Source organism: Aquarana catesbeiana, linkage group LG06 (assembly GCF_042186555.1).
Source record: "Aquarana catesbeiana isolate 2022-GZ linkage group LG06, ASM4218655v1, whole genome shotgun sequence".
In the NCBI taxonomy this organism is placed as follows: Eukaryota; Metazoa; Chordata; class Amphibia; order Anura; family Ranidae; genus Aquarana; species Aquarana catesbeiana.
This window is the reverse complement of record NC_133329.1, coordinates 325,551,427-325,574,794: the sequence shown is the minus strand read 5'-3', so window position 1 is coordinate 325,574,794 and position 23,368 is coordinate 325,551,427. Positions and strand designations below refer to the sequence as shown.

Genomic DNA, 23,368 nt, shown 5'->3' with positions numbered 1-23,368 from the left:
ACTAAACAGGTAAAGTATCGCAGATTGACAAAGGACACTAAAAATGCTACATCTTGGAACTCAGCTAAAATAGATAATTGTACCCCACTTCCAAGCAATGTTTCATCTTTATAGTTCTGCCATCAAATATCTGTGTGCTAATTATACCATTTTTGTTTTACATAGGGGAGAAAAGACTCGGAGGACACCCCTCATCCGAGGAGACCAGAGACCCCCCCCTCTGGAAGAAGGGGAAATCCCCCCAAGACAATCTGAGCAGGAGGAAGAAGACGTGGTGGAACTAGTCACCACAACAGGTGAGTGTCTGCGACCACAGGCTCAGATAAGAGATGGATGGCGGCATTTTTTTTAGACCTAATTTATTTTGGGTTCCTCTCTTTTTAGGTGATCGTGAGGTTGTGGATGAAGATCCTTTCACATCAGAAAGTGCCCAGATCGTGATCGGGGAGATCATGGGGTGTAATTTACAATTGGAAATCATCAAGCAAAACATCAATGATGTTATTCCAAAATATAAAAACATCATTGATGTTTTGGGGCGAGATTAAAGCCCCTCCAAATCACTTTCTTCTTTTGTCTGGTACAATGTGCGAAATGTTTTTGTGATTTTTCCAAAAGCCAAATTTGGAGGATGCACACAGTGTGTCAACATGTGCTATCTGCCATCACGGGAGATCAATGGACGCGTTTTGGGGGTGCAACCCCTTCCTCAATAATAAAGTAGCGGTGAGGAAGGGCTTTCTCCCCCAAAACACGTCCCTTGATCCCCCGTGATGGCAGATAGCACATGTTGACATTGTGAAATTTGTGTGCATCTTCCAAATTTGGCTTTTCCTGGGGTGATTTCCCCCCATCTGAACGCTATATCAAACACAGTTCCTAAATACTCATGTCTGATATTGCCTTCAAGTTCTACCAAATGTGAACTTTGTAAGATCAAGATTTGTGTCTTTCTTGTGGGTTTTACACAGGCCTGTTTTCTCTAAAATGCACATTTTGATTTTGGATAATGCCACCACAAAAATTGTTATACAACAAACATGTTGGTTTGTCAGAAAAACCTTTGGTAAATGCACATGTGATTGTGCAGGTATTAAAAAGATTGCTCATCAAGAATGTGTGGATTATTGTCTCAACGCTACAACACTTTTGGGGTGATGTAATTGTTGTTTTCTGAGAAAATGGGGGTAATTTCCTAAGGGCAAATCCTCTTTGCACTACAAGTGCAGTTTCAGTGCAGTTGCAAGAGCACTTGTAGTGAAAAGTGTCTTTGCATTTAGTAAATAACAGCCAACAGTGCTTTGTATAAGGTTACACAATCACGACATTTTCTGGACTCCACACATTTCTGTCTGTGTCAGCTCAAACAAACACAAGCAGTAAATGTCCACAAAGAAGAGCCTGGGGGGAGATGCCTGTCGAAAACTTGAGGTCCTGCAGGCTTCTCCCTGTGGCCAAATACCGCAAGGTAGCGACCAACCTCTGCTCCGGTGTGATGGCTTGCCTCATGCAGGTATCCTGCCTGCTGATATAGGGGGTCAGCGAAGCCAACAGACGGTGAAATACGGGGTCCGTCATCCTGAGAAAGTTCCTGAAATCATCAGGATTATTCTCACGGATCTCACGGAGCAAAGGCATATGAGAGAACTGGTCACGCTGAAGCAACCAATTCTTGGTCCATGAACTCCTCCCCACCCTGGACTGGACTTGTGTCAAGGTCAGGACCCCAACACCAAGCCCCCGCACAGCAAGAACTCTACGAGGAGTACGCATACGAAACATGGCTAGAAAACGGTCGGCTGCTCAGAACGAAGTAACAGAACGCACTGAAGAACAGCAAGGCCTGTGAAGAGCGACCTGAAAAACAGCAACGAGCGGGCAAGATCACACAGAAAACTCAGATACGAACTGACTGCACGCACTGAAGAGCAGATACAAACCCACAAGCACAAACTGAACGGCAGAAAACGATCTGAAAGCCACGAGTCTGAAAAAGCGCGAATCGTCTCTCACCAAACTTTTACTAACACGAGATTAGCAAAAGGAGCCCAAAGGGTGCCGCGCTTGGTTCTGAACCGGCCTTTTCTAGTCTCGTCGTACGTGGTGTACGTGACCGCGTGGTTGTCGATCGGAAATTCCGACAACTTTGTGCGACCGTGTGTAGGCAAAACAAGTTTGAGCCAACATCCGTCTGAAAAAATCCTAGGATTTTGTTGTCGGAATGTCCGAACAAAGTCCGACCGTGTGTACGGGGCATAAGAGCGGTTAGGATGTGGAATTCTCTTCCACAGGCAGTGGTTTCAGCAGGGAGCATTGATAATTTCAAAAAACTATTAGATAATCACCTGAAGGACCACAACGTACAGGGATGTACAATGTAATACTGACATATAATCACACACATAGGTTGGACTTGATGGACTTGTGTCTTTTTTCAACCTCGCCTACTATGTAACTATGGGGATTATTTATGAAAGGCAAATCCACTTTACACTACAAGTGCACTTGAAAGTGCACTTTCAAGTGCAGTCGCTGTAGATCTGAGGGGGACATACAAGGAAAATAAAAAACAGCATTTTAGCTTGCACATGATTGGAAGATAAAATCAGCAGAGCTTCCCCTCATTTCAGATCTTCTCCTCAGATCTGCGGTGACTGCACTTCCAAGTGCACTTGTAGTGCAAAGTGGATTTGCCTTTCGTAAATAACCCCCTATGTAACTATGTTCAAAAAAATTAGAGCATGTCATTTATTAAACAGTAAACCAAATTAAACCCCTTTATGCTCTAAAAAAATTTAAAATTTTTTTAGACAGGCAAATTAGCCATAAAGTAATTAACAAGTGAAACAAGACTGCTAAATTTGGTTTGGACACCTGGGCATCAATGACCTCTGGTCAAAAATGTCAAGTACTCATTGAATGGAACTGTATGGCCTAAAGATTGAGGGTGATAGATGAAAAGGTAAAAATGGTCTTTGGGGGAAATCACTGAAATTCATGTTGGTTCTTACTCTTCTTGAGGTAAATATATCATTATGTAAATTAGATTTAATTAAGGATGTCTGAAGCCTAAAACATCTTTTAATCTAGCATGCTCTCATCCGAAAGCTAATACACATAACATGCAGACAGGAAGACGCTTGGCTGCATGTCAAAACATCAAATTACTAATATGCATTACAATCAATAGGTACAAAACTGTACTTTCTACCTTTCATTACAATGTTCTGCTTTTTTTTCAACTGGCAAAACAAATGGTGTTTTAAATGGAATTTTACATGCATGGTCGTGGAGTATCTGTGACAATGGAAACACAGATTCCTTATCCCATTAAGAATAATCCTTATTAGATCTAAGGTCATTTGGTAGAGCTGACAGGATAAATATTGGCATAGTCACTGGGACGCGCCTATAAACTGGCATTAGTATAAACAGCTGATAAACCAGGCCTAATGCATCTACTCCACTTGCCAAACACTACAGTCTTTGACACAACAGTCTGAACATAGTCGCAATACCAAGTAAGGATGGAACTTGATTGTTTTCATGTAGTGGCATTTTATTACACTGGAGCTGGAAAAATAATTATTGTGCACATACAAAATTATACAAGTTTCCCAAGTACAAAGTGGTACTTTATGCCACCTTGTAATTGCTGTATATGTAAAGTACTTACATCAAATTTATATAAAACAAATACTTTAAATTTTGTAGGGAGAGAAACCACAGCCCTTTATTTGTCATTTAAAACTGAACTCCAAGCAGATCAATAAAAAAAAAAAAAAAAGAAGCATTTAGGTGTTCAGCGATGGGGGAAAGGCTCTTTTGTAGTGGTGCCCCCGCACTACAAGAGTTCAATGCATTTAAACTTTAACAGTTTTACTTACCCCTCGGTTCTACATTAATATAGTAGCCAGCACTCTCTTTCACTCCCCTATGCTCTAGCAGTGGTTTTCCCTCAATGTCCTCATGTTCAGTGCAGGACTATGGGCTCTGCACTGTACTTGATGACAGAGGAGCTCTGACCGCCAGAGCAAAAGGAAGAAGATGCTGGGTAAATGAGGGTGCAATCACACTGGCAGTTTTAACCATACGGTTCCTCCACTTTGGTCCAGTGTTTGTGTAGTGTGAGTGCTCCAAACCATGCTTGAGAATGGTTAAGCATACCTTGCCCGGGACCACTTGGAAGAGGTGGTCCTGGGCACGGTTCACTTGTGGTCTGGAATAGTTTGCTTCAGTGTGAGCGCAATTCATGCCTGAGCACAGAACTCTCCATAGATCACTGAGCACAGAATCACTGTGGTCTGGATGGGGTAGGTGTGCCTGGACAATTAACCCTTGCAGTCCCACTGAAAGGGAACATTTCTCTTTTCCTGGGAATTCAGCTTTAACTTGGAATCATCCTCTTGCAATCTCCTGCAAAGCAGCACCCTGACTGGGACAGGAGGAGCAGTACTAAGGGCCTGCCAGTTGTGCTGCAGTGCATATGAGTTGGCAAGTAACATGCTGATAGGAGCAGAGAGAGCTGAGTCAACAGATGCATGAATAATTACTGTTCTGAAGCTGTGCCCTTACTGTCCACTCCTAAGTTGGGGCAGGTAAGGAACAAGGGTGTATTGCTGGACTGCAGAAGAGAAAAGTCAGGTTGCAACCTGGCTCTGCTGTTTTAATATAGTGGTCTGTATCTTGGGACTGGATGGACAGAAATGATAATCCTTTTGCGAGTAAAACAACTTTTTAAGGTGTATTTTAGATATCAATTTTTTTTTTTTGATTACTCAGAGATTAAAAATGAAAGTGCAAAATCTCTCAAGTACAAAAACAGCAGGAGAGGTACTGTAGGCGCACTGGAGTGAATGACAGCCTCAACATAAAAGAATCAAAGAATAGTCAGTAAAAAGTCCATATATATATAGCAAGCTGTAGTCTTTAAAAAGTCCATTTTGTGATAGAGATCCACTTAGGGCAAGCTCATCTGAGAGTAGAAGCCAACTCTATATGCCAAACAGGGAAATAAAAAAAAATAAAAGCTGTCATACAGGAAAAGAATGGCGGTCATTTTCTCCACTTTTCCACTCCTGTATCACGGCTTGTGTCAGCCTGCCTGCCTGCAGACCCTGGGCTCTCTTGGTCAGCTGATGTCCACCAGGATAATGAGCCTTATACTAATGTGAGTGGCCCCTTTTTTAGTGCGTTAATAAATGTTTTCAGGATACTACACATAGAGGCGCTTCTCCTGCTTTTATTTCCCCTTATTGACAAAAACAGAACATGTGTGATCCACAGCAATATAATAATATATAAAAAAATATAAGATTTAAACCAGTATATAAATACAAAAATGTAGGACGCATTTTCCACAAGGTGTACATTTCCCTTGTCATAGATTTTAGGTGGGTTTATAAGCACAGGAACCAGTATTAATCATACTAGTGTAAATAGTGGGAGATTTCCTTCCTAATGTGGTTCAGAGTAGGCAAAATAAGCATCCATATCGGGAATAAAAAGGGGAGCTTCATCAGCCTATTCAGGATATGTGAGAGCACAGCGTAAAAAAACAAGTAAAGAGAAGAAAAGGGAAAGAGCGCCTTGTATTGGCAAAGAAAGTGAGTAGAAACATCCCAGGATTCACTAGTTGATAGATATCTTATACATGGAGCCCACGTTTTGTCAAATTTCTTGGTGTTGTTTTGGAGGGAACAGGCACGTTTATTGTTAACCATAATCGAGTTAAACTTGCGTTTGACGTATTCAAGCAGTACCACAGACTGCCTCCATGATTTCCCAGTAGTTATCCTGACTGCTAAAGTTATGTACAGAATCTACCATTTAGTGCTCTTTCAGACCTCAGGAGGTAGTTTATGGAATAAAACTGGTTTAGGAGATCTGCAAATGTGTACCCCCATTTCTGAATGGATGAGGTTGAAGATGAAAGGTGTATTTTAATAGTATGGTTGGCTGTTTGCCTAGAGTTCATCATTAACTGAATTGACAGACAAACAAAGGCTGACATATATGTATTACACCCATAGATAATGAAAAGTGTCCATATGGCATATCCAAAAAATATATATGCTCCAACATATGCAAATCAATATGGTAATACAGTCCAACTTAAAGTGATGAAAAAATTGTGAAACAAAATCTTGTTGATCCACCAAAATCCTTCACCAAAGTTATGTGTGCCAATTCCATTCCCTTAAGAATAAAGCTCAATCGGTTTATTAAAAGTAATGCACTTACATCATAAAAGATTCAAAATCACCTTGTTAAAATTCCAAACATGCCAGGTAACTCAGTGTTGCGGGGCTGTGACAAAGTCCGAAGTGACGAAACATGTCGGGACGTGGCTACACGGCAACGCTGAGACGGTGACTCCATGTGCACGAAGGAAGCTATGAGGAGATCGTAACACTGAGTCACCTGGCATGTTTGGAATTTTAACAAGGTGATTTTGAATCTTTTATGATGTAAGTGCTTTACTTTTAATAAACCGATTACCTTAAGGTGTTTTTACACTATTGGAGGCTCTGTCTCAAATTCTATCCCCACATGTGGAGATTGTCTTTATTAATCTGGATGGAGATTGGCGTGTACAAGCATCTAATAAGGCGATATTTGCCAGACATGAGAGTGAATGGCAACAGCATCTGGTGAGCGTTATTCTTAAGGGAGTGGAACTGGCACATATCACTTTGGTAAAGGATTTTGGTGGATCAACGAGATTTTGTTTCACTATTTTTTCATCACTTTAAGTTGGACTGTATTGCCATATTGATTTTCATATGTTGGAGCATATATATTTTTTGGATATGCCATATGGACACTTCTCATTAGATATGGGTGTTTTATGTTGATCATTTCACAATGTTAATATTTAGGAGTTTTGTAGATTAATTTAGTGCGCTACTGTGGAATTATTTGACATATATGTATTGTCTGTGAAATGTTCTAGTACCAAAGTATATTATTCATCATAAAGGCTTTTATGATGAAATTATCCTATAGAAGCAGAAAATATGTCAGAAATATGAAAGGCAGACAAAAATGACTGCTAATTTGTATATCTGAAGCATCTTTTGCCCAATATAAAATAACTCTACAGAAACCAAAAATAATCCAGTTATTTACCGATAGAGATGACCGTCAGCAATGTGGTCGTAAGGGGGGTGTCACACTGGTTATTCCGCTGTTAGTGACACCTTACTAGGGGCAGAAATACTGAAAGGCAACTACAACTTCCATATGGATATTGCTTTTTCACTATTTGAATTGTAGCAGAATCTCAGTTGTTATCTCTAGCATCTGGGGGTTCAGTGGTAGAGAGACACCTTGTTAAGTCAGAAAGTAAGAGATTGATGCCATAGGAGGTTAGGTGACTCTTATGCTGCATACACACGATCGGAAATTCTGCCAGCAAATCTCAGATGAGAGCTTTTTGTCGGAATATGCGACCGTGTGTGCGCTCCATCGGTCTTTTGCTGGTGAAATTCCTGCCAGCAAAAGATTGAGAGCATGTTCTCTATTTTTTGGTCGGGAAAATGCGATCTTCTGTACAAATTACGATGCGCAAAATTCCTATGCATGCTCGGAAACAATTCGACGCATGCTCGGAAGCATTGAACTTCATTTTCTTGGCTCGTCGTAGTGCTGTACGTCACTGCGTTCTTGACGGTCGAAAGTTCAGAGAACTTTTGTGTGACCGTGTGTATGCAAGGCAAGCTTGAGTGGAATTCCATCGGAAAAACCATCCAAGTTTTTTCCAACGGAAAATTTGCTCATGTGTATGGGGCATTAGCAATTCTGTTGCTATAGAGATGATGCTGTTACCAGCAAAATCACTAGTGTGACATGTTGATTAAACTGAACCTTAACGTTCAAATGAGTCAGTGATAGTTTCCAACTTACAGCTGGTCTAGAAAGAAACAAGTATCACTCTGTACTGTAATGCATTTGGTTGAGAAATATTGACAGGAATGACAACAGCATATCAACACAAACTTAAGCCTGGTACACATAGGCTGAATAACGGCTGGAATCGGCCTGTTCAACAGAAACCTGTGTACATTCGAACATACTGGAAAACCAGCAGCTGTTGATCGCCATCTGATCAGCGCTTGCAGCCAATGGCAATGACAATACAATGAAAACAAAGAAAATTCTTTGCCCATCAGCGTTGATCCAAGTAGTCATACCCAATCAGAAATAGAAATCACTCCAGGAATGCCAGGAACAAACACCATGTTCACCCTTTTGCTGCTTGTGTAAGGTCTTACCCTATGGCCTAGGCATTGTGTCTGTGTATGGCCCCTTGATTCTCAGAATTAAATGCAGAAAGTGAGTAGCCACAGAACAGGTAACCCTACAGTGAGTATCTTTACAGAATGTAAGAGCAGCTAGTTTTGTAAATATGAAGAAGATGTTGTCCTAAAATAACATGCAGCGTATTCTAGAGGTGGAACTTGAAAGCCCAAAACACATTGGGATCAAGATTAGCCAAAGACAAGCAGGAGTGGAAGAAGCTGCTGCCTTGTACAGCAGTTTCCATGAAGTGATAAAAATGATAATGATGATGTCATTAAAGTCTGAAATGGGTTAAAGAAGTCCAAATACACAGATAACCTTTTTAAATATGCCAACTCCATGTGTGCTTCTCTATAATTTGTACAAGATGTGTTAGCGATATTCACAATGCAATAATGAAAACCAGAAGCCTCGCTGCTGCAGCTAGCTATGATATCACTGGATTGGTCAGGTCTTACTTCTACTCAGGTTGAGTCTTTATATTTTGATAAACTATGACTCATTTTTTGATAAAGTATTCCTCTTTTTGGGGGTAACAGTTTAGACATTTAGGAGGTATTTTTATCATTGTTTCTTAAAACTATAATTCTCAGTATTATCTTGAACACCAAAATGATGGCTTCCTCCCTGCATTGAGCGTACTTTTAAGAACTGGTAGCTTTTCCTTGTAAATTGTGTCATTTGTTTGCCGAAAAAATATGTTCTACTCTAGAAAGTTTTTTGATTAAACTATTTGATCCTCAGTTATCACAATTATTATTAATACTTACATCAGAATTAAATCGAAGCTGGCAAACGTTGCAAGAAATAACTTGCTTTTTCTTTGGTGGAATGGAAACGCCAAAGGTATGGTTTATCACAGCTTTTTGTACTGGGTCCATCTAAAATAAAAATAAGTAAATATGAGCACATAAATATGCCATAGCTTACAATGAGACAATGTAAAGCAATTATCTTTTTATTAAACGGCTTTTTTAAACTGAACCTGAACTGTGAATGGTTCACTGTTTGCTGAACCGTTTTTTGGCAGAAATTATTTTGTCAAGCCAGGCAGTGAACTTTCATAATAAAGAATTAATTGCTTCTCTTGTTCTGTTTGCACATAATTTTAAATTTCTGCACTGTGTGCATTGAGAACAATTTAAGTTCTATTTTTTTCTAATTTTTGCCAGCCATGCCTGTATACTGATGTCTATGGTTACCTACAGTTGTTTACAAAATGTTCTCATTGGCACAGCATTCCATGGGCCTGATTTACTAAGGCCATAAGTTTGCTAGCTTTTTCATTAATCCCACAAGCATGTGTTTCCCAGATATATAAAAACACAAGAAATCCACTTTAAGACCCAGTTCAGAACCATGCATACATATAAAGATCCATCATGAGGAAATCAAGCAATTTAGCATGCTGACTTTTCATTCCCTACGGTTGCAAAAATCCTGTAAATGTATATTTCTTTGTCTCATAAAAGGAGGCAATTCTTTAGGACAGACTACAATACTATGACTATGATACTATTTAATTTAATTCTTTGTTAAAGGAGTTGTAAAGGCAGAAGGTTTTATATGTTAATGCATTCTATGCATTAAGATAAAAAAACTATTCTATTCTATTATTTTTTTCCATAATTTTGCTTATATCGCAAAAAATAAAAAACCCAGTGGTGATTAAATATCCCCAAAAGAAAGCTCTATTTGTGTGTAAAAACTGATAAAAATTTCGTTTGGGTACAGTGTTGCAAGACCGAGTAATCATCATCTGAATTGTGAGAGCACTGAAAACTAAAAATTGGTCTGGGCAGGAAGGGGGTGAAATTGCCCTGTACTGAAGTGGTTAACTAATCCCTCAACCCTTATTCATCTGCTAGTTTATTCTCTTTTTTTGGTGGCTCTTAGAAGAGCCTTTGTGTTGTGTGTAGAGGGTGATGAGGAGGAGGTTGGTGGGGGGTCTGGGTGTGTATAAGGCCCTCTCTTCTCGGATGCGGCGTGCCAGCTAGATGTCTTGGGGCATGATGGTGACCCTCTTGGCATGGATGGCGCAGAGGTTGGTGTCCTTGAAGAGTCCTACGAGATAAGCCTCAGAGACTTTCTGCAGAGCCATAATGCCAGAGCTCTGGAAGCGCAGGTCGGTCTTGAAATCCTGGGCGATCTCTCGGACGAGGCGCTGGAAGGGCAGCTTGCAGATGAGCAACTCGGTGGATTTCTGGTAGAGGCGGATCTCTCAGGGAGACACGGTGCCGGGCCTATAGCGGTGAGGCTTCTTGACTCCGCTGGTGGCCTGGGTGCTCTTGAGTCCGGCTTTGGTGGCCAGCTGCTTGCGGGGAGCTTTCCCTCCGGTGGACTTACTAGCGGTCTGCTTGGTTCTTGCCATGGCTGATCAATGCTTCCATTCTTCAGAAGAACACAAGCTGCACTTTTTTTGTTATATATTTGCTTTTTGCCTACTATCTTGGTTATAGTGCATAGCTGCTGTATGTTATTGTGGTTCATTTTTAGCACATATATTTCTTTTATTTTTTAGTTTATTCTCTGTTTTTCTCTTTTTAAAGGGTGGGGTCACCACACAATATTCTATCCAGGGCCCGCCACAGATATTATTCCGTTCCTGAGTGCAGGGATGTTTTGACATGTAAGTTTCATATTGCTGACCAGGCGGGTGATCACTGTTGGTCTTTGTGGGCAAAATCAGCTCATATTTATTATGTTGAAACCCATGTTTCTATACACAGCACATGGAAAAAAAAAACTTGATTTTTACCCAATGGGAACAATGAACACTTCTACAGCTATCTTTTTTGCTGTAATAAGGGGAAAAAAATGCGATGAACACTGTTTTTGAAATATTTCCATGTACTACCTAGTAGACATGTGCACACTGAAATATTTTGTTTCAGAACTTCGGTTTGGTCCGAAAAATGTAATCATTTAATTACTCCCGAAATCAGTTTATATTTATTTCGTTTTCGGTAAAAATGCATTCGTACAAAAATCCGAATTAATTAAGGTTGAATCTGTCAATTGAAGGCTTATGGTGTCTGTCAGATGTTCTAAGAAGATTCGACGAAGCAGCTAAACAGTACAACACCGTGATCGTACATTTACGGTCGAATGCTCTGCCCACAAGCTATAGTAGAATTCTAATGTTGTTTGACTAGTAATAATTATTAATTATTATTACTAGTCAAACAACATTAGAACTCTTCTATAGCCTATGGGTGGAGCATTTAACCTTAAATGTCTGCTCATGGGGATCGTATGTTTTTAGCTGCTTCGTCAAATCTTGTCTCTATAATGTCAAATCTTTTCTCTCTATGTAGAATAATCTTGGACTAATAGAGTTAGGTTAGGCACATTCAACCACAGGTTCGATAGACACAGATCGCTATTGTCACCGTCATGTCGAATCTTCTATCTATATCGAACTGTTGTCACAACGATACGAAAATATAATGGATGCGAAAATAAAGGATTTTTTTATTTTGGATTTTTCGGATTTCGGATTCTGCACGTTTGTTATCATTTTGTCAAAACGGACACGAAAATCCCCGAAATTTGGACGAAAATGCATTCGGACGATAACAAATGCACATGTCTACTGCCTAGTGATAACACACTTGAAAAATCGACATTTAACAGGAAGCAGAAGTACTCCTACATGTAGCCTAAATACAGATTACTGCCAGCCTCATTCATCAATGTCTGGCTGCTTATACAAACGTCACTTGTTGCTCACAGCATCAATAAGATTCAGACTTTTCTGATTCTACCTGTGGAAGGCTGGAAGATCAATCTGTAGCTGTGGTCAATGCATAGAGGTTTTATCTAACAGACACTTATCAATGAGATAAAGTATGTGTAACAAAAATAATTCTACAAACAGTGAATTACTCAAACCCATACATAATCATTATCCTTCATTTTAAGAAACTGCCCCAAGTTATGGTGCTTGCAATTATCTCTGATTTGGGGGAAAGAAGTAGTGAACATTCACTTAGTATACTGTACAGCAATAACATGAGGGTACATTTACTCTGAATACCCAATCATGTGCAAGGAAAATAAAAAGCACAGAAATGGATGATTGAACTGAATACAGATTACTCACTAAGCGAAGTGCTAACTGAAATTTCTTTATTTCTTTAGTAAACCATCTACATTACTTTTCCTGTTTTTTTTCCCTCTATTCCTTTTCTGGTGGTAACAACTGATATTGATTCTCACTTAGGCTCGGTTCACACATGGGCGGCACGACTTGCAGGTCGCCTCAGCGAGGCGACCTGCAAACGACTGCCGGGGCGACTTGCGAGACGACTTCTGCATAGAAGTCTATGCAAGTCGCCCCAAGTCGCCCCCAAAGTAATACAGGAACCTTTTTCTAAGTCGGAGCGACTTGCGTCGCTCCAATTAGAACGGTTCCATAGCACAGAACGGGAGGCGACTTGTCAGGCGACTAGGTCGCCTGACAAGTCGCCCCAGTGTGAACCGAGCCTTAGGGCCAGTTATTTTCTATGTACTCTGTGTACACCATCTATGTGCGGTGCTGTGCAGAAAAACGCAGCTCAACAGACATAGATAGTGTCAACCATCTCTTTCTTTTAATAGTAGGGACAGTGGTCACCAGGACAAATAGAGAGCATGAATATACTTAGGTCTAAGTGACACACAGACAGAATTAAAAACCTAGGTGTGCAAAGTGGAAAAGGCCTAAAAAATGCAGATTTAGGAATTTTGATAAAAATTTAAGTTTATTCAAATTTATGTCATAAAACTCGTTACGTGAGTTGAAAGGGTCGTTCTTCATTAGGGTATGGTACTGTAGAATGAAGCATGTATTGGACTGATGACATTGGAGGAATCCTGCTTCATTAGGGCTTGGGGTTGTTGAATGAAGAATGTATTGGACCTGATAAATTTGTAGGGATCCTGAGGGGTAATCAGTATAATCGCTCCAGATACCATCATCAAAGCCAACCTATGGCCTTCACTCCATAAAGAAATGCCTAGGTATATTTATGCCCTCTACACTGCTTAAGACCTGACTAAAAACACCTACTGCTTTGTGAGATCCAGGGCCCCAAACTTTTCTAACCTCTCACAACTCTTATCAACGATACAGAAAGAAGATTTTGCCTTTGCATACACTTCTATCCAAATGGCTCCCACAAGTGGGCACTCTTCTGCACTAGACACAGCACTAAGCAGAAAGCCAACAGCTTTACACGCAAACCATGTGTGTGGAAGACTTTTTAACCTCTTCCCGACCAGCCGCGGCAGTTATACTGTGGCAGGATGGCTCTCTGGGCGAGCCGTCACAGCTGTACAATGTAGCACATGCCCGCAGTGTGTCCCTGGAGCCGATACACGTGTCCGCCGGGCACCCGCGATTACTCATGACAGAGCAAGAATCGGGATCTGTGTGTGTAAACACACAAATCCTGGTTCTGTCAGGGGAGAGGAGACAGATCGTGTTTTCCTACTAAGTAGGAACAAGGATCTGTCTCCTCCTTTAGTCAGCCACATTCCCCCCACAGTTAGAACACATCTTGGGAACACATTTAACTCCTTGATCGTCCCCTAGTGTTAACCCATTCCGTGCCAATGACATTTATACAGTAATCAGTGGCTATTTTTAGCTCTGATCGCTGTATAAATGTCAATGGTCCCAAAAAAGTGGCACAAGTGTCCGATCTGTCCGTCGCAATGTCGCAGTCTGATAAAAATTGCAGATCACCGCCATTACTAGTAAAAAAATAATAATAAAAATGCCATAAATCTATCCCCTATTTTGTAGATGCTATAACTTTTGCGCAAACCAATCAATATACGCTTATTGCGATTTTTTTACCAAAAATATGTAGAAGAATAAATATCGGCCTAAACCGATAGAGAAATTCGTTTTTTGGGGGATATTTATTATAGCAAAAAGTGCAATATATTGTGTTTTTTTTTCAAAATTGTTGCTCTTTTTTTGTTAATAGCACAAAAAATAAAAAGCGCAGAGGTGATCAAATACCACCAAAAGAAAGCTCTATTTGTTGTGAAAAAAGGATATCGATTGTGTCGACCGCGCAATTGTCAGTTAAAGCGACACACTGCCGTATCGCAAAAAATGGCCTGGTCTGGAAGGGGGCAAATCCTTCCAGGGCTGTTAAACTAACCCTGGAAAAAAAAAACTCACAACACACACCTGCAATGCATTGTACTTGGTGGACAAACGAAGAGCAGAAATGAACAGGAATAGAGGTTCACCTTATTATAAAACAGAATGAAATAACCGTTTGCCTTGCGTACCTCAAGCCTTTTACTTCCAGCAGGAAAAATTCAGCATGAAGAAACTGGTGTCTGCACAGCAGAGTGGACTTGATGAGAAATCCTGTGACCTCCAAAAATAATTCTCCACTAGTAACTGTGAGACGACAGAGAAGAACGCACCGTGCCTAATGCCACTGTACTCTGCGAGCAGATGTAACAGAGACAACGCAACACAAACAGTGCTGTGTGCAAGTCTCCCGGGGTTAAAGTGTAAGATTCCCTTCTGAGCAGATGACGATGTTTCCCAAACACGGGAGCTGTGTGGAGTTAGGTCATTATTAGAATTCAGGAAGGTGCCACATTAACATTTAAATATGGCTGACACTCAGGTGGATTACTCTAAGTTTGAATAGCAGAACAGGACACATTGGCTGGATGTAATGTGATCACTGAAACAATATAGATACAACTTTTCATTCAATTAAGTTTTTACTTGTAAGGCTGCTGGGCAACTTAAGTGACTTCAAGTGCAGTAGAAGGTAATCGGCATAAAAGTTTAATCTGGTGTGAGACGCAGTTGTAAACATGTGTAACCCTTTCCTGCAACAGCCAACTCATTTCAACAAAAATTGTTATGATAAGAATGACATAAAGATATGTAAAATTTACAGTAAATTATATGTGTAATAGTGGAGTGTTGGACCATATTGGTGACCAACAGAGGCACTAAAGAAAACCTCCAGTTAAAAAAATAGCCCTATAAAATATTTTAAAAAATTGCTTCAATACTCACATTCAATCTGGAGCTAACCACTCAGGACTGCACCACAAGATGTTCTTCGTTATCCAGGTTGAATAAGTGTCAGCATCATTAAATGCATTTCTTTTGAGCCCAGGCTGTCTTGGACCTGCACACAGCCTGTAACTGGCCAGTGAAAAAAGAAGCAGCAAAAAGTGATGAGCTTAGTGTATCTCCGTCACTATGCTCTCTCCTTCTATCAGCATGCTCATTGTCAGCACATAAATTGACTGGCCCTTTGTACTGCTTTTTCCTCTCTCACTCTGAGCTCTGCTGTACAGGAGCTACAGGAGGTACATACCAGGTGTAATTCAGGTACTTACACTATATTACCAGGATTTTTCAAGCATTTTTTTAGGCTACCCCATTGGGGTCTATTGGGGTCAAAAGTGCAAGATTATGCCCCAAATAAGCACCTGTACTTTTTATGTGGGTTGAGATGCATCACATCACTCAGAAGGACTTAAAAGAAAACATGGGAATCTGGTGTTGAGCATTGAAGTGCTTCTGGAATTGAGCTTTTAAATTGCTCATGTGTTAATAGCGACTCAAGGCCTAATTTTTATATATTTATATTTTATATTCTGATTGGGTATTTCTGAAATATAGGGGTATACAATATATTACCAAGAGTATTGGGACACCTGCCTTTACACACACATGAACTTTAATGGCATCCCAGTCTTAGTCGTCTTAGTCCATAGGTTCAATATTGAGTTGGCCCACCCTTTGCAGCTATAACAGCTTCAACTCTTCTGGGAAGGTTGTTCACAAGTGTTAGGAGTGTATCTATGGGAATGTTTGACCATTCTTCCAGAAGCAGATTTGTGAGGTCAAGCACAAATTCATCCCAAGGGTGTTCTATCTGGTTAAGGTCAGGACTCTGTGCAGACCAGTCAAGTTCCTCCACCCCAAACTCGCTCATCCATGTCTTTATGGACCTTGCTTTGTGCACAGTTGTGCAGTCATGTTGGAAGGGGCCATCCCCAAACTGTTCCCACAAAGTTGGGATCATGAAATTGTCCAAAATGTCTTGGTATGCTGACGCCTTAAGAGTTCCCTTTACTGAAACTAAGGGGCCAAGCCCAACCCCTGAAAAACAACCCCACATCATAATCCTCCCTCCGCCAAATAATTTGGACCAGTGCACAAAGCAAGGTCAATAAAGACATGGATGAGCGAGTTTGGGGTGGAGGAACATGACTGGCCTGCACAGAGTCCTGACCTCAACCTGATAGAACATCTTTGGGATGGAAACTGTGAGCCAGGCCTTCTTGTCTACACTAGAGCCTGACCTCACAAATGAGCTTCTGGAAGAATGGTCAAACATTCCCATAGACACACTCCTAAACCTTGTGGACAGCCTTCCCAGAAGAGTTGGAGCTGTTATAGCTGCAAAGGGTGGGCCAAATCAATATTGAACCCTACGGACTAAGACTGGGATGCCATTAAAGTTCATGTGCATGTAAAGGCAGGTGTCCCAATACTTTTGGTAATATAGTGTGTATATATATTTTTTTCATTATATATATAAAATTTCTATTATATATAGTGTATGTATATATATTTTTTTTTATAGATTTGAAGCGCACCTCTGATTTCACTCCAGGGCTGGGTCTGTGGCTGTAACTTTTGTCCTTTAAAGTTTTATAAGGAGGTGAGGATTAAGGGTCCCGGATACCATGGCAGATCACATACAGCTCAAGACCACTTTCACAGTATCAGAACCTTTAAGCCAACCCGGCAACATTGTAAGCATTTACCCAAATTTCCGTGCTTCCTCCTAGTGAGTCACCAGGCCCTTCTAAGATCTAAGAGAAGAGAATTGGACTTTGGGTCTGAACGTACCCCATTGTTGTAAATATATCTATGAATTGTGCTACTCATTCACAAACACAGATTTGCCATACTAATTACATTGACAAATGCACTTTCTGGAAGCGATCTGTATGTTTTATAAACTGCAGTACACAGCTCACAACTGATTACAGATAAATGTAACATCTAAAAGCATTTGTTAGTAATATATTCTAGATGGATCGTATTTGTATTTGTATTTGTATGAGAAAACCAGCTTTAAGCGAGAAACGCAACAAGGCTGTCCTTCTTTACTGTGTTTCATTATCATTATCGGCAGATCATATAAACATTTATTAGCCTGTCGGCAAGGCACTAGCTAGATCCTTGTAGCTGACCAAGAAAATAAATTACCGACAAATAAAAGGTGACAAAAGTAGTTACATGAGCCACTGAAATCTAGTTAGAATTTTCCATTTCACTGGTAATCTTGTATATAGGGCCTGATTACAAACACATCTATCAGTACACGGCAAGGCAGAGTTCGTACACTATGAATGAAATCCTTCATTAGGGTATGATAAGGACATGTAAATAAAGAATGTTATTACAATATCCACATATGAGGCTGCATCTGAAGATCTGCAATAAACTATCAGAATGTGTCATCTTTTTGTAATACAGACGTGCGATGACATAAAAAAAAAATACATTCATAATTTACACATTTAAAAATGAGATAGCAAACAGCTTACGGCAAAACCAGTTTTTTATGAATTATATTCAATTAAATCAGAACTTAACTGTGAGCACCACAAACGGAAAACGCTATTCCATTCATTTTTAATACTCGAAACAAACTCACCCATCCATCCATGTTAACATGCTATATTTTGCTGAGAAATTACCCCTAGCATTTCTGACCGTGGCCATCTTGAGTAAGGGCAGATGATTCATGTAGCATTTGCTTCCTGGAATCTATCTGCCCTTAGCTCAGACATGCAAGTAGGTGGGTGTACTTAGCTGAGAAGGCCCCTCCTCCCCTTCTCCAGATAAAAGAAAAAAAATGCTCATGAAGACTCCTGGGATGGACAGAAACCAGGAAGTATCCAAAGAAATGTAAAAAAAAACGTTTAAAATTAGTAAATAAAATATATACTTTCCTATCTATATATAAATGCGGGTAGCATTGAGGATTAGAAATGCATGTTGATTGATAGAGTTTAGCTTCGCTTTAACAAAAATGAGTTTTCACGTCAACTGCATTTTGTGTAAACAATTATTGTGGCAACTGTGATCGGGAGGGCGTGGTTTACTATGGAAAGTGGTTCCTAGGAATATGTAGTGCTTTATGATTTTCTTTGGGAATGTGGAATAAATTCTTCTTCTTCTTCTTTTTTTTTTTTTATAATTAACAATTTTTTATTGAATATTTATCATTTTCAATACAAAGATCACTTTCACTGGATAGCATACAAGCTTCCATTAACCAACAGTCAAAGCAATATACGGAGATCTTAGGTATAACCCAAGAGATGATTACATAGCTCTGTAGTCACTAAAGGTGCGAGTACCACAACCTAGAGCAGTAATGGCGAACCTTGGCACCCCAGATGTTTTGGAACTACATTTCCCATGAAGCTCATGCACTCTGCAGTGTAGTTGAGCATCATGGGAAATGTAGTTCCAAAACATCTGAGGTGCCAAGGTTCACCTTTACTGACCTAGAGCATAGTGAAATAAATTATTCTTATGGCCTCTGCCAATTATTTTATATTATTATTTTAATTATTTTATATTCTCTTCTCTGATGGAAATATGAGTATTTCTTTGAGCGCCATGCATGAAGGGGGGTGTGGGGGTGATGGAGGTTAGTTGACAAGGGCTTTTTGTTATGTCAGTAGGGTCCTGCATGACCTGTCCATGCTGTTATCCTTTGCTTGAGTATTTGATTTTTGTTGTATGAGCCCTGGGTATGGGCTAATACTTCTTAAAGCGGTATTAGCTCATTACTACCACCAAGAATATTGCAACTCCTGGAGGACACCTATAATTAAGGAATACCTACCTATTCATACCCCTGAAGGGTCCAAGCGCATGTGACCTAACAAAGTATGTTTTTAGGTCCATACCCTAGGGCTCTGTTCACATCCAATGCCCTGTAGACACGATCGGACATTGATCAGACATTCCGACAACAAAATCCATCAGATTTTTTCTGACGGATGTTGGCTCAAACTTGTCTTGCATACACACAGTCGCACAAAGTTGTCGGAAAATCCAATCGTTCTGAACGCGGTGACGTAAAACACGTACGTCGGGACTATAACTGGGGCAGTAGCCAATAGCTTTCATCTCTTAATTTATTCTGAGCATGCATGGCACTTTGTGCGTTGGAACTGTCCACACATGATCGGATTATGCGAATGGATTTTGTTGTCGGAAAATTTTATAGCAAGCTCTCAAACTTTGTGTGTCAGAAATTCCGACGGAAAATGTCTGATGGAGCACACACACGGTCGGAATTTCCGACAGCAAGCTCAGATCGCACATATTCCGTCGGAAAGTCCGACCGTGTGTACAGGGCATTAGAGTTGCTATTTTACAGGGACTTTTCGGGCATTTTTTCCAGCGTTTTTGCAGAGTTTTGCAGCATTTTTGTACAGGCGTTTTCAAAGTTAAAAGGTCACCAATGTAAAAGCAGTAAAATGCCGGTAATCTGCCAAAAAAGAAGCTCCTGTACTTTTTTGAGTGATGGGCGTTTTGCTTCAGGCGATAGAATGCTCAGATGTGAACAGGGCCCATTGAAATGAATTGGATTTGTCTTGGCGTTTTTAGAGCTGAGGCTTACAGCATAAAAATGCCCAAAAACACCTATTTGTGAACGGAGCCTAAGGTGAGCGCATTGGAGTGAAGGTGGTGGGTTTACACCGGAATAATGGTGGGGACACATTGCAATATCTAAGCATGAAGTGAATAAGCCCTCATGTTGTACAGTGCTGCGGAAACTGTTGGTGCTATATAAATCCTGTATAATAATAATAATGAGGAATCATTGTGGACAACTCATTGTGGGACTTGATTGGATTAATATTGTAGTCATAGACATTTATGGACTTTTATTACATCACAGAAGTTGTGGTGATTTAATGTGGTGTAGAGTGTTATACTATTTTTGTATTACCCTAACCAATTTTTTCCTGCAGTTATTTTTTGCACTTTATTTGTTTATTTATGGCATCAGTGATATATTGATATGCATATGTATGTGAGCAGCAACCATTTACTTACACTCAGACACTTTTGATTGTGGTAGCCCGGAGGTATTCACGATCATTGAAAATTTTATGAAACAGAGTTTACAAAGAAATACCAAAGAAGAATATTGGAAATCTGAATGATATTGCTGAAACTGGGCTACTGACTCAGCAGATTTTGCACACATCTCACAGCGACACTATATATATTTATCGGCATATAACACGCACTTTTTTCCCCTGAAAATCAGGGGAAGATTGTGGGTGTGTGTTATAGGCCGATCCCCGCCAATTTTGTGTGATTGGAGCGATCGCGGCGATTGCCGTGATCGCCGCCGACATACACAGCCGTGTGTAAATTCAAATATGGCTCCGAGACTGCAGGGACTCGGCGGAGCCGAGATACATATACCCAAGAGTCCTCGGCTTTTCTCGGCGCCGCTTACAGTCCCGCCCAGTCCCGCCATTGGACCTGTGTGATGTCCATCATAGGGCGGGACTGGGCGGGACTGTAAATGGCGCAGAGAAAAGCCGAGGACTCTCGGGTATGTGTATCTCGGCTCCGACGAGTCCCTGCAGTCTCGGCGCCATATTTGAATTTACACACGGCTGTGTATGTCGGCAGGGATTGCGGCGATCCGGCAAAGCTGCACTGGGGCAAAGCTGCACTAACATGGCTGCACTGACATGGCTGCACTGACATGGCTGCACTGGGGCAAAGCTGCACTGACAAGGCTGCAATGGACACTGGGGCAAGGCTGCACTGACAATTCTACACTGGGGCAAAGCTGCACTGACAAGGCTGCACTGACAATTCTGCACTGGGGCAAAGCTGCACTGACAAGGCTGCAATAGACACTGGAGCAAGGCTGCACTGACACTGACAAGGCTGCAGATGGACACCGATAACGCTGCATTGATGGGTATTTTAATGTAAGTTTTTCTTCCTTAAACTTTACTCCTAAAAGTTTTTTTCCTTAAAATTCCCTCCTAAACTTGGGGTGCGTGTTATACGCCGGCGCGTGTTATACGCCGATAAATACGGTACCCCTTCCCTCCCTCCACACACCACTATTAACCATTAGTTCATAAGAATGATTTTTTTTTGTCTTCTTGGAAAACCATTTTGCCCATTTATCACTTATTTAGCAGACATTTTTGCACACGAAACAAAAATGAACTGTGAACCCATCTATGGCTAGCCTTACATGACACACAACTTAAAATTTATGTAAAGCCAAAACTTTTAGTTTTTTTAGTTTTTGGGCAGAGTAGGGAATGGTTAAGACAATTTATTTTTTCTGTCTATGACTCAGTATGAAGGTTTTCCTTTACTTCTATCCCAGAGACACAGCAGAAAGTAAGATGAGAGCCCTCCAAAATAAGAGATCTATTTCTAAAAAAAAAAAAAAAAAAAAAAAAAAAAAAATTGCAGTGCAAATGTCTCAGCATTTGCACAGCCATCATGAATTATGCCCATAATGTGTCTAATATGTGCATTTTCTATGATTGCCAGCTCCATCTAGTGGTCATAATGCAATATTTTCCTGATTGAGGTATTTAGGAAAAGAGGGCAACTGGATGGAGCTGACAATCACAGGAAATAAACATGCTGGTCACATTACAGGGATAATTCTTGAGTGCTGTGTGAATGCAGAGACATTTACACGTTTATTTTTTTTTCTTTTTTTTATAAATAGACCCTTTAGATAATTGTAACAAATTTTCAGATCCTGCAGTTAACTCAATGCCACTGTTTTTAGGACGACTTGTAATCATTAACAAAACCAGTTAAAATGTATGACTTCTGCAGGAATGCATACATAAAAGAGTTAGTTATATATCTGCTCAGACAAGCGGGTAAAAGAAAGTCCCAGTTCCTTTAGCAACTCCACAGAACAAGTTTGAGCCATGGCTGGGAAAGAATTCTTGATTAGTAAATACATGTCAGTAATTCATCTACTACTGTACCAGTGGCTAATGAATTCTCACTTAGATGTGACAGGGCTGCAGTAAAGCCCAATTTAGGAAACAAGCGAATACAGTTATTGAGCTACTGATGCATTGCAACACGCAGTAGCTGTACTAAAATCAGTATGTTCACTCAATTTACCTTGAAGTGAACCTTTTCATTCCCCAAGCATTTAATATCAAAATGTTAACCCTCTTATATACCTTCATAATCTGGTCTATTAACTGTTTCCAAGGTTTTCCTTCCAGACACAAAATATGCAGTGTCATATGTTACAGTATTTGTAGGCAAATTCAGCATTTTTGTAAAATGTAATATCAAGGCTCTCATCACCATCACTAACCACTATGATGAGAGCAGTGACACCTGGTGTCACAGGAAGGACTGTGGTGTCTTCGATGTGTGCCTATGATTGCCTGCCTGGCTTCACCTTCTCTATGGTATGCGAAAGACAAGATGGTGGCCCCCAATTTAAAACTAATACAGGAAACCAGCCAAATTTCGATCCAATTATGGCTCTGTACAGCATATGCAGAGTACTTCCATTATAAGAAGGGGGGTGATAAAAGTGTTCTTTCTAAAACCCGTGCTATGTAAATGCCACTCAGCTTTCTGCCTCACCAATCACTTTCAAGCTATCAGGGAAGACCTAGATATGATTAGTGGATGTGAAAATCTTTTTGTTGATGACAATTTTGCATTGGACTTTCTGGGAATAAGTGGTAGCAAGAAGGGTGTTCCATGTTCCAGGATAACCAGACTATTGACAGAAAGGTCCCGAGATTGACTAGTGCAGTACAGCAATGCCTGATGTATATTAGGTAGTTTATGTTCACTCTATGCACCCAAACCTGGATTTACACTTGAGTGTGAGCTTGTTTATGTGATTTTGTAGACTTTTTTTTTTTTTGCATGTCTTTCTGACGTTTTCAGGCTTGAGCACTTTTGTTTTAGCCAAAATGGAAAGCTACCGTAGTCACTAGGGCA

General features: G+C 40.3%; 1 protein-coding gene across 5 annotated transcripts in view; it reads right to left on the bottom strand.

The window, feature by feature from the left end:
- The window catches only part of ZNF385B (zinc finger protein 385B), an 849,407-nt gene that overhangs the window by 172,906 nt on the left and 653,133 nt on the right, over positions 1-23,368 (bottom strand). For 4 of the 5 annotated variants that reach the window (XM_073633755.1, XM_073633753.1, XM_073633757.1 and 1 more), the window contains one exon: positions 9,075-9,185. The exons of the other annotated variant lie outside the window; for it this stretch is intronic. In XM_073633755.1, the coding sequence (XP_073489856.1) occupies positions 9,075-9,185 (111 nt within the window). The remainder of the gene's footprint in view (positions 1-9,074; positions 9,186-23,368) is intronic. 5 annotated transcript variants of the gene reach the window in all.